General features: G+C 42.6%; 1 protein-coding gene across 1 annotated transcript in view; it reads right to left on the bottom strand.

Annotated features, from left to right (window-relative positions):
- LOC134336622 (protein phosphatase 1 regulatory subunit 7-like) overlaps nucleotides 1-12,465 on the bottom strand; it is a 170,862-nt gene that overhangs the window by 4,496 nt on the left and 153,901 nt on the right. Inside the window, exons 16-17 of the mRNA XM_063030965.1 lie at nucleotides 10,004-10,065; nucleotides 3,078-3,144 (exon numbers count right to left, since the gene is read on the bottom strand). Of these exons, the coding sequence (XP_062887035.1) occupies nucleotides 3,078-3,144; nucleotides 10,004-10,065 (129 nt within the window). The remainder of the gene's footprint in view (nucleotides 1-3,077; nucleotides 3,145-10,003; nucleotides 10,066-12,465) is intronic.

Below are 12,465 nucleotides of genomic sequence, written 5' to 3'. Positions count from 1 at the left end.
ATACCCACTCATGGGGAAGGCTTCAGGAGTAAACCCCGAGGGAAAAATCTAAGGCAGTCCTACGTTAAGTTCAATGCTGACTGGCAACCCCTGCCATGCCACTGGTGCAAAACTATATCGGTCTCTGACGTTCCTTTGGATTCAACAGAGGCGTGGAGAGGGGGAGTTTGCTGCATGGGCAACAGCTTTCTCTCCATGTTGTACAACCCTAGCTTGCACATCATGTAAACAACTACAATGCAATATCCATCGTCGACCCTGACCAACGAAAGGCCTCGATACTATAAAAGGGGTATGATAAGAGATTAACTTGAAATCAAGTGGTAACTTTGAGTCATAAGCTTAAGCTGCACTCTAGACACTCGGCTTTCGATTGCTGTACATAGAGTACTACAATTCTGTCTTTGGAACAGAAATCAAACTTTTCCCTCAAAAGTGGAAAACATGGGTCTCACCACATTTTTACAGAACAAGGGGGTTTGTCTGGTATCATAGCTGATACATTGTGCAATGAGCTGTTGTTTGGAGTCTGAGACAGCACCTCTGTTGCATTCAACTAAGCTGAAGTGCTGGGAACTGGGTTTGCAGAGAAGGACCACATAGAGCCATGCAGGAACAAGGGTGATTCACAATTTCTGTTAGTGGCAGATCAGCTCAAATGTGTTTGCGTTTCCACCAGAGGTTAGAAGCTACTGTTTATGTTTAACAAGTCAGTGAACTAATGACTTTAACATTGAACATGAAAATCTACATCACATTACAGGCCCTTCAGCCCACAAAGTTGTGCCGACCATGTAACCCACGCTAGAGACTGCCTAGAATTTTCCTACTGCATTTTTCCAAGTTCTATGCACCTATCTAAGAGTCTCTTAAAAGACCCTATTGTATCCACCTCTACCACCATTGCAGGCAGTGCATTCCACACTCACCCACCACTCGCTGTGTGAAAAACTTACTCCTGACACCCCTCCTGTACCTCCTTCCAAATACCTTAAAACTATGGCCCCTCGTGTTAGCAATATCAGCCCTGAGGTTATTCACACAATCATCAATGCCTCTCGTCATCTTATACACCTTTATCAGGTCACCTCTCATCCTCCATCACTCCAAGGAGAAAAGGCCAAGTTCACTCAACCTATTCTCATAAGATACACTCTCCAATTCAGGCAACATCCTTGTAAATCTCCTCTGCACTCTTTCTATAGTATCCACATCCTTCCTAAAGTGAGGTGACCAGAACTGAACACAGTACTCCAAGTGGGGACTAACTAAGGTCTTATATAGCTATAATATTACCTCATGGCTCTTGAAGTCAATCCCACAGTTGATGAAGGCCAACACACCACACACCAAGATCCCGCTGATCCTCTACACTGCCAAGCGTCTTACCATTAATATTATATTCCGTCTGCAAATGTGACCTACAAAAATGAACCACTTCACACTTATCTGGGTTGAACCCCAACTGCCACTTCTCAGCCCAGTTCTGCATCCTATCGATGTCCTGCTGTAATCTCTGACAGCCTTCCAGACTATCCACAACACCCTCAACTTTTATGTCATCAGCAAACTTACTAACCCACCCTTCCACTTCCTCATGCAGGTCATTTATAAAAATCACAAAGAGGACGAGTCCCAAAACAGATCCCTGCGGAACACCACTGGTCACTGTCCTCCATGCAGAATATGAAGCATCTGCAACTACCCCTTGCCTTCTGCGGGCAAACCAATTCTGGATCCACAAAGTAAGGTCTCCTTACTTTCTGAATGAGCCTTGCATGGGGAACATTATCAAATGCCTTACTGAAATCCATATACACTACAACCACTACTCTACCTTCATCAATGTGTTTTGTTATATCATCAAAGAATTCAATCAGGCTTGTAAGGCACGACCTGCCCTTGACAAAGCCATGCTGACTATCCCTAATCAGATTATATCTCTCCAAATGCTCATCAACCCTGCCTCTGAGGATTAGTATAAATATATTTAATTATCGGCCAGTATATTTGACTAGCTAGCATCATCTCCCCACCCTGAATTTCCCATGTATACCAGATAATAATGTTTCTATTATAGAGTCAAGATCAACAACAATCTCAATCAATGCCAATAAAGGATAGAAGGGCTAGGGAGCCTATTCCTCTTCCCATTTCATGAAATAGCATCAAAATAGAGAGTGAAATGGTATAAACCATTTCTACTCCGGGCTTTGTTCCATATGAACCAGCAGCAATCTCTAGTATTTACACTAGCTTCATTAGGTGCTTAGCTGAAACAATTAGCAAGCAACAGGAGTGGTTCAAAATTAAAAGTTAAATATTACAGATGCTGAAAATCAAAGAAAAACAAAAAATATTACAAATGCTTCGCAAGTTAGGCAACTTCTATGACGGGGAATACAGGAGGTGGGGGGGGTTAACGATGAAGGTCAACTACCTTCATAAAGGTTCAAACTAATATTATTGACCTGTTCCCCATACAGCTTCTCTCTCTATACCAGTTGACGTAGAACAGAAGTGGTTCAACTGAAATCCTGAGTGAAAATAGATAATTCTGCACGGTGTAAATATATATAGCTTTGAACCTTTTTGTAGCTTAATGCTAAAATATATTTTATCAAGTGGATCTGTAAAATGTCCTCAGACTATGTAGTCGAGCAAAGAAAGATACTGCAGCTTTAACAGAGAAAAAAAACATTGCATTAATTAATGGCTGATGGAGAAGTATTGTTGTAGTCAGTTAGGACTTAAAGATAAAGCAGAATAGCTTTGCACTTAAGATACTTCAAGGCTACAAGAATCTTTTATATTGAAATATTTTGTTCTGTCCATATCAGATTGATGGGAATAAGAAGAAAGGTACTTTAATAATGCAATGCTAATATGAGGTTTCTGAACATCTTTAAAGGTGGAATAAGAAACATGAGTGAAAACTCAACAGAAGAATGCACCAGACATATTACAAAGCAGTGATAATAGCAGTCACAAATGATACAGTATAGATCCCAGGAAATAGTATAAAGATGATAATGAAACCTGAATGATGTTTTCCAGCTTATTTACTTCTCCCTTACCTATTGCAGTGTGTCTGTGAATGGCATCCATAATCAGCCACTGGGGTCAAACTTGCTGATGTTGTACCTGCAGGTTTGGACAAATACAGCATAAATGTAGACACAGGACAAGCTCCAAACTCTAAGCAAAGTTTGGAATTGTTTTAAGTATTCCATTTATTAGCATTAGTTGTACTATTCTTTATAGAACATAGAATATAGGGCAGTACAGCAAAGTACAGGCCCTCTCTGGAATATGTAGATAGAGCATGCAAGATATCCAGGTTCTATTTTAAACAAAAGTAATTGGGTGAGCTGTGATATAATCAGGCTGATAATAAGTATCTAACCTTGAAGCTGTGAAAGCACAGAAGGAATATAAGTTCTGACAAATCCTCAGAATCTGGGAAATCAAATTTTCAAGAATTAAACTAAAGGATAAAGTACCATGTGCACACTGGTGTAATTCAAGTGCTATGTCCTTTTGTGAAATAATGGAGCTTCTAAATAGGTTTAAAGCTTCGAAGGGAAACTCAGGTACAGATGCAGCTTAGGAAAGAGAGATTCAGTTTTAACTCTAGCTCAAGAATCATTCACCTATTGGTATTTGCAAAATAAGCTCTGTAATTTAACCATAAAAATATTTGAAAACATAATATTGTTTCTCACCATTGTGGCAATTCCACTAGCTCATCCAAAAAAAATGAATTAAGATTAAAAACACATTTCTTTGCCACCCAGTTCATACTGACATAACACAAAATGGCGGTAGAACGCAGCAGGCCAGGCAGCATCTTTAGGAGGAAGTACAAAGTCAACGTTTCGGGCCGAGACCCTTTGTCAGGACTAACTGAAAGAAGAGATGGTAAGAGATTTGAAAGTGGGAGGGGGAGGGAGAGATACGAAATGATAGGAGAAGACCGGAGGGGGAAGGATGAAGCTAAGAGCTGGAAAGTTGATTGGCAAAAGTGATATAAGGCTGGAGAAGGGAAAGGATTGTGGGATGGGAGGCCTAGGGAGAAAGAAAGGGGGAGAGGAGCACCAGAGGAAGATGGAGAGAAGGCAAGGAGTGAGGGACAGAGAGAGAAGGAAAAAAAAGGAAATAAATAAATAAAGGATGGAGTAAGAAGGGGAGGAGGAGCATTAATGGAAGTTAGAGAAATCAATGTTCATGCCATCAGGTTGGAGGCTACTCAGAGGGAATAAAAGGTGTTGTTCCTCCAACCTGAGTGTGGCTTCATCTTGACAGTAGAGGAGGCCGTGGATTGACATATCAGAATGGGAATGGGATGTGGAATTAAAATGTGCGGCCACTGGGAGATCCTGCTTTCTCTGGCAGATAGAGCATAGGTGGTCTCCCAGTCTGTCTCACCAATATATAGAAGGCTGCACTGGGAGCACCGAACGCACTATAACACCCCAGCCGACTCACAGGTGAAGTGTCGCCTCACCTGGAAGGACTGTCTGGGGCCCTGAATGGTGATATACACATCTTAATTCCACGTCCCATTCCCATTCTGATACGTCAATTCTCAGCCTCCACTACTGTCAAGATGAAGCCACACTCAGGTTGGAGGAACAACACCTTATATTCCTTCTGGGTAGCCTCCAACCTGATGGTATTAACATTGATTTCTCTAACTTCCGTTAATGCCCCACCTCCCCTTCTTACCCCATCACTTATTTATTTATTTATTTATTTATCTATCTATCTATCCATCCTAAATCCCTTCTCTTTGTCCAATCTCACAATAACTCCTTGCCTGCTCTCCATCTTCCTCTGGTGCTCCCCTCCCCCTTTCTCTCTCCCTAGGCTTCCCATCCCATGATCCTCTCCCTTCTCCAGCCTTGAATCCCTTTTGCCAATCAACTTTCCAGCTCTTAGCTTCATCCTTCCCCCTCCTGTCTTCTCCTATCATTTTGGATCTCCCCCTCCCCCTTTCAAATCTCTTATTATCTCTTCTTTCAGTTAGTCCTGACGAAGGTTCTCGGTCCGAAACGTCGACTGTACTTTTTCCTATAGATGCTGCCTGGCCTGCTGCGTTCCACCAACATTTTGTGTGTGTTGCTTGAATTTCCAGCATCTGCAGATTTCCTTGTGTTTGCGTTTTTAAATTCATACTGACAGAGTTCATTTGTGAATGTTCTCACCTTCTGGTCAAAGATTATTGATCCAAGTACTGTTCAGAACAATGTAAACTTTAACATTCCAGTAATCTATTATTGTCTTTTCTTACAATTATAGTCATACGGTGCAGAAATAGGTATTTGGCCCACTGAGTCCATGTCAACCATCAAGCATCATTTACCCCAGTTTTACTCTAAATTTGCCATTCAATTGGAAGTGACATCGTTTGAACGAGGACTACCCTGCTTACTCAAATGGATGTACAAGGTTCTGTGGCACTATTGGAAAAAGGGGAGAGCTTCCCCCATTGCCCAAAACAATTTTAATCCTCAATCAAAATCATTCAAACAGATCATCTGGTCGTCATCTCACTTCTGGGACCTTGTATGCGAGAAATTGTTATGCTCAAATGGCCACAGCATTTCCTACAGTACTCTCTACATTTCCAATGTATGCCATTTGATATCAAAACATTTTCTGAAGTCAGAAAAGATACTATAACCTAAAAACCAGAGCTGTGTAACCTAGATTCAGATCCTTAAAGCACCACATCCATGCCAACCTGTATACCCATCTACATTAATCCCATTTGCTTGTATTAAATCAGCATCCATCTATGCCCTGCCTATTTAAGAGCCTGTGTGTCTCTTAAATGTCTGACAGTTATCAACTGCCCTCAAATCTCCCTCACAACTGCTTCCTCTCAACTTCAACCGACGTTTGATCCAAAACCAATTTTACCAAATAGATTCCGTTAGTGATCATGTCAGGGTGAAATAGCAATCCAAGCCACTTCTAGATTGGACCTCCACTAATAACTCAGAAGCACCTAGAGAAGTACTTGAATCAGCAAGATATAGAAGGCTACTGAGTTAATGTGAGTAAATGGAATGAGCGTAGATAGGTACGATGGGCAGCATGAACGTTTTGGGCCAAAGGACCTACTTCTATGCTGTACAACTTTATAACTAGGATGTCTGGGCATTGCAAAACATATGCAAACATGCCAAATTGCTAAAATATCACCTTTGACCCAATTCTGACTGAAATTGGACAACTCTGGGCAGGAAAATGGCCAAAATTCTACCTTCAACGTTTTTATTGCAATGTCTGTTAGACTCATTCCAATGATCAAAATGCTGCACATGTACAGTCACTCTTCTTTGCTCATTGTTTGCAGCGTTTTACATGCATTTCAGTATATCACACCACAATCACTGATCATCATGCACCCCAAAGTAAGGGACTCCATTTGCAGAGTAGATTGCATGAGGAGACCTCTACCTTGCCGAGGCACAGCGACAACTCGCGGATACCTCCTCTTATTTACCCCTCGATCGTGACCCCACTAAGGAGCACCAGGCCATTGTCTCCCACACTATCAACGACTTTATCCGCTCAGGGGATCTCCCATCCACTGCTACCAACCTTATAGTTCCCACACCCCGCACTTCCCGTTTCTACCTCCTACCCAAGATCCACAAACCTGCCTGTCCTGGCCGACCTATTGTCTCAGCTTGCTTCTGCCCCACCGAACTCGTTTCTGCATACCTCGACACTGTTTTATCACCCCTTGTTCAATCCCTTCCGACCTATGTTCGTGACACTTCTCACGCTCTTAAACTTTTCGATGATTTTAAGTTCCCTGGCCCCCACCACTTTATTTTCACCTTGGATGTCCAGTCCCTATATACTTCCATCCCCCATCAGGAAGGTCTCAAAGCTCTACGCTTCTTTTTGGATTCCAGACCTAATCAGTTCCCCTCTACCACCACTCTGCTCCGTCTAGCAGAATTAGTCCTTACTCTTAATAATTTCTCCTTTTGCTCCTCCCATTTCCTCCAAACTAAAGGTGTAGCTATGGGCACCCGTATGGGTCCTAGCTATGCCTGCCTTTTTGTTGGGTTTGTGGAACAATCTATGTTCCGTGCCTATTCTGGTATCTGTCCCCCACTTTTCCTTCGCTACATCGACGACTGCATTGGCGCTGCTTCCTGCACGCATGCAGAACTCGTTGACTTTATTAACTTTGCCTCCAACTTTCACCCTGCCCTCAAGTTTACCTGGTCCATTTCTGACACCTCCCTCCCCTTTCTAGATCTTTCTGTCTCTGTCTCTGGAGACAGCTTATCCACTGATGTCTACTATAAGCCTACTGACTCTCACAACTATCTGGACTATTCCTCTTCTCACCCTGTCTCTTGCAAAAACGCCATCCCCTTCTCGCAATTCCTCTGTCTCCGCCGCATCTGCTCTCAGGATGAGGCTTTTCATTCTAGGACGAGGGAGATGTCTTCATTTTTTAAAGAAAGGGGCTTCCCTTCCTCCACTATCAACTCTGCTCTTAAACGCATCTCCCCCATTTCACGTACATCTGCTCTCACTCCATCCTCCCACCACCCCACTAGGAATAGGGTTCCCCTGGTCCTCACCTACCACCCCACCAGCCTCCGGGTCCAACATATTATTCTCCGCAACTTCCGCCACCTCCAACGGGATCCCACCACTAAGCATATCTTTCCCTCCCCCCCTCTCTCTGCATTCCGCAGGGATCGCTCCCTACACAACTCCCTTGTCCATTCGTCCCCCCCATCCCTCCCCACTGATCTCCCTCCTGGCACTTATCCGTGTAAGCGGAACAAGTGCTACACATGCCCTTACACTTCCTCCCTTACCACCATTCAGGGCCCCAAACAGTCCTTCCAGGTGAGGCATCACTTCACCTGTGAGTCGACTGGGGTGATATACTGCGTCCGGTGCTCCCGATGTGGCCTTTTATATATTGGTGAGACCCGACGCAGACTGGGAGACCGCTTTGCTGAACATCTACGCTCTGTCCGCCAGAGAAAGCAGGATCTCCCAGTGGCCACACATTTTAATTCCACATCCCATTCCCATTCTGACATGTCTATCCACGGCCTCCTCTACTGTAAAGATGAAGCCACACTCAGGTTGGAGGAACAACACCTTATATTCCGTATGGGTAGCCTCCAACCTGATGGCATGAACATTGACTTCTCTAACTTCCGCTAGGCCCCACCTCCCCCTCGTACCCCATCTGTTACTCTTTTATGCACACATTCTTTCTCTCACTCTCCTTTTTCTCCCTCTGTCCCTCTGAATATACCTCTTGCCCATCCTCTGGGTCACCCCCCCCCGTCTTTCTTCCCGGACCTCCTGTCCCATGATCCTCTCGTATCCCCTTCTGCCTATCACCTGTCCAGCTCTCAGCTCTATCCCTCCCCCTCCTGTCTTCTCCTATCATTTTGCATCTCCCCCTCCCCCTCCAGCTTTCAAATCCCTTACTCACTCTTCCTTCAGTTAGTCCTGACGGAGGGTCTCGGCCTGAAACGTCGACTGCACCTCTTCCTATAGATGCTGCCTGGCCTGCTGCGTTCACCAGCAACTTTGATGTATGTTACTTGAATTTCCAGCATCTGCAGAATTCCTGTTGTTTGCATGAGGAGACCATACAGAATGGAGATCATCATGCCTCCCATCCCCATTTTCCTCACCTCCATGGCATCCTTCCATGCAGCCATGCTAGCAACACTCATAGACACAGCAGTCATGACAATTCATTACAATTGCCCTCAGGAAACATAATCTTGAAATTTCCACTTCTGTCATTGAAGAAGGGAGCAAACTAGTGCTACTATTTAACAGAACAGTATTTTACTACATCTACAAAGTTACAATTCAGTTTCTATGTTCTATATCACTAAATATGGCGTTTTCAATTTTTATTGCTACTTGAAGGACTTTGCCAAGTCCAAAACCTTGTTTTAATACATTGCAAAACTTAAATTTAATTGTCCTTTATATAATTTGAGAAGTTTGGAAAATAATAATAAAGCACAGTAACACACATCAAAGTTGCTGGTGAACGCAGCAGGCCAGGCAGCATCTCTAGGAAGAGGTACAGTCGACGTTTCAGGCCGAGACCCTTCGTCAGGACCCATATAATAATAAAGCACAGTAAATAGCTTTAAATTCTTTGGCTTCGTCATATTAGAATATTATATCCTGGGCCCAGCATGCAAGTGCCATCACAAAGAAGGTTCATAGTGCCTCAACTTTCTTTGAAGTTTGCAAAGATTTGACATGTCACTAAAGGCTTTGACAGATTTCTATAGGTGCACAGTGGAGAATATCCTGGCATCGTGACCTGGTACAGAAACATCAATACTCGGGAATGGAAACTCCACAGAAAGTGGTGGATACAGCCCAGACCATCACAAGCAAAGACCTCCCTACCATGGAGTTCATTTACATAGAGTTCATTTACATGGAGTTCTGCCACAAGAAAGCAGCACCCAGAATTGCAGTCTCCACCATCCAGGCCATGCTCTTTTCTTGCCACTGCCATCAGGCAGGAGGTATAAAAGCCTAAGGTCCCACACCACCAGGTTCAGGAATAATTATTATCCTACAACCATTAGGGTCTTGAACCGATGTGGATAACTTCACTCACCACAGCTCTGAAATGATTCTACAACTACAGGCTCACTTCAAGGACTCTTTACAAATCATGTTCTCACTATTTTTTTATTTGCACACTTGTTCTTTTTATACACATTGTTTTTTGCCAGTCTTTGTTCACATACATTATTTATTCAGAAATTGTATTGTATTTCTTTATTTTCCTGTAAATGCCTGCAAGAAAATGAATCTCAAAGTACATAATAAATTTACTTTGAAATATAAGCCTAGGGCATAGATGATTGTGAACCTTCCTTTCATTATATCATGCCTGGTCAATTTGTTATTTAATATTAATAAAGGCCCAGAAGATACAAAAAGCTTAACAGTTACTTACATGAAGATCTCCATGGCAACTGCTTTGGAAGAGAATCTATCAAATTCTTCACCTCACTAAACCTGTGTTCAGAGAGCACAAAACACAACAAATAAAAATTCACAAAGCAGCAAATAAAGTGAGAATTCATAAGGGAAATTGATTAGAAAGAGACAGTGATCTGGGCTGGCGATTCTGAAGTAATTCAAAAGCATTCATTACAAGGGGATTTACTCCCCTTGTCCAATCCCAGGCTTCGTGGGATATGCTGCTGGGGAAAATCACTACCCTGACCCCACAGAAGGTCAAACCTAGTTTGGATTGGAGGTCCCATTTATGGATTATAGAAAGCAAGTAACTTCTTATATATTAATTCAACTTTAGAATTATTTGTTAGTAATTTGATTTTAATTGTTTTATATTTCAGACATTTTTAACACTTAAAAAATTATTTATATGTCAGTGGAACCCATTAGTATTTCACTTAACTGTGAAATGAACATGCGAGTTAAGTAGTGGTAAAGAAATTAAAAAAAAACAAGATCACAATCTGGTGGCAAGCTCTGAAGTGAACAGTATTAAACATTTTGTTTGTAAGCAATAATGTCGACAAGCCACATACTAGTTCTATTCAATATTTCTCACCAGAGAGTAAACAAGCTAAGATAGATTGGCAAATGACACTTAAAGGGTTGACGGTGGATATGCAATAGCAAGCATTTAAAGCTTGCATGGATGAACTACAACAATTGTTCATCCCAGTTTGGCAAAAGAATAAATCAAGGAAGGTAGTGCACCCGTGGCTGACAAGAGAAATTAGGGATAGTATCAATTCCAAAGAAGAAGCATACAAATTAGCCAGAGAAAGTGGCTCACCTGAGGACTGGGAGAAATTCAGAGTTCAGCAGAGGAGGACAAAGGGCTTAATTAGGAAGGGGAAAAAAGATTATGAGAGAAAACTGGCAGGGAACATAAAAACTGACTGTAAAAGCTTTTATAGATATGTAAAAAGAAAAAGATTGGTTAAGACAAATGTAGGTCCCCTACAGACAGAAACAGGTGAATTGATTATGGGGAGCAAGGACATGGCAGACCAATTGAATAATTACTTTGGTTCTGTCTTCACTAAGGAGGACATAAATAATCTTCCAGAAATAGTAGGGGACAGAGGGTCCAGTGAGATGGACGAACTGAGCGAAATACTTGTTAGTAGGGAAGTGGTGTTAGATAAATTGAAGGGATTGAAGGCAGATAAATCCCCAGGGCCAGATGGTCTGCATCCTAGAGTGCTTAAGGAAGTAGCCCAAGAAATAGTGGATGCATTAGTGATAATTTTTCAAAACTAGTTAGATTCTGGACTAGTTCCTGAGGATTGGAGGGTGGCTAATGTAACCCCACTTTTTAAAAAAGGAGGGAGAGAGAAACCGGGGAATTATAGACAGGTTAGCCTAACGTCGGTGGTGGGGAAACTGCTGGAATCAGTTATCAAAGATGTGATAACAGCACATTTGTAAAGCGGTGAAATCATCGGACAAAGTCAGCATGGATTTGTGAAAGGAAAATCATGTCTGACGAATCTCATAGAATTTTTTGAGGATGTAACCAGTAGAGTGGATAGGGGAGAACCAGTGGATGTGGTATATTTGGATTTTCAAAAGGCTTTTGACAAGGTCCCACACAGGAGATTAGTGTGCAAACTTAAAGCACACGGTATTGGGGGTAAGGTATTGATGTGGATGGAGAATTGGTTAGCAGACAGGAAGCAAAGAGTGGGAATAAACGGGACATTTTCAGAATGGCAGGCGGTGACTAGTGGGGTACCGCAAGGCTCAGTGCTGGGACCCCAGTTGTTTACAATATATATTAATGACTTGGATGAGGGAATTAAATGCAGCATCTCCAAGTTTGCGGATGACACGAAGCTGGGTGGCAGTGTTAGCTGTGAGGAGGATGCTAAGAGGATGCAGAGTGACTTGGACAGGTTGGGTGAGTGGGCAAATTCATGGCAGATACAATTTAATGTGGATAAATGTGAAGTTATCCACTTTGGTGGCAAAAATAGGAAAACAGATTATTATCTGAATGGTGGCCGATTAGGAAAAGGGGAGGTGCAACGAGACCTGGGTGTCATTATACGCCAGTCATTGAAAGTGGGCATGCAGGTACAGCAGGTGGTGAAAAAGGCGAATGGTATGCTGGCATTTATAGCGAGAGGATTCGAGTACAGGAGCAGGGAGGTACTACTGCAGTTGTACAAGGCCTTGGTGAGACCACACCTGGAGTATTGTGTGCAGTTTTGGTCCCCTAATGTGAGGAAAGACATCCTTGCCATAGAGGGAGTACAAAGAAGGTTCACCAGATTGATTCCTGGGATGGCAGGACTTTCATATGAAGAAAGACTGGATGAACTGGGCTTGTACTCGTTGGAATTTAGAAGATTGAGGGGGGATCTGATTGAAACATATAAAATCCTAAAGGGATTG

Source organism: Mobula hypostoma, chromosome 22 (assembly GCF_963921235.1).
Source record: "Mobula hypostoma chromosome 22, sMobHyp1.1, whole genome shotgun sequence".
In the NCBI taxonomy this organism is placed as follows: Eukaryota; Metazoa; Chordata; class Chondrichthyes; order Myliobatiformes; family Myliobatidae; genus Mobula; species Mobula hypostoma.
Note: the sequence above shows the minus strand (reverse complement) of the source record. Positions and strands in the feature narration are given on the sequence as shown.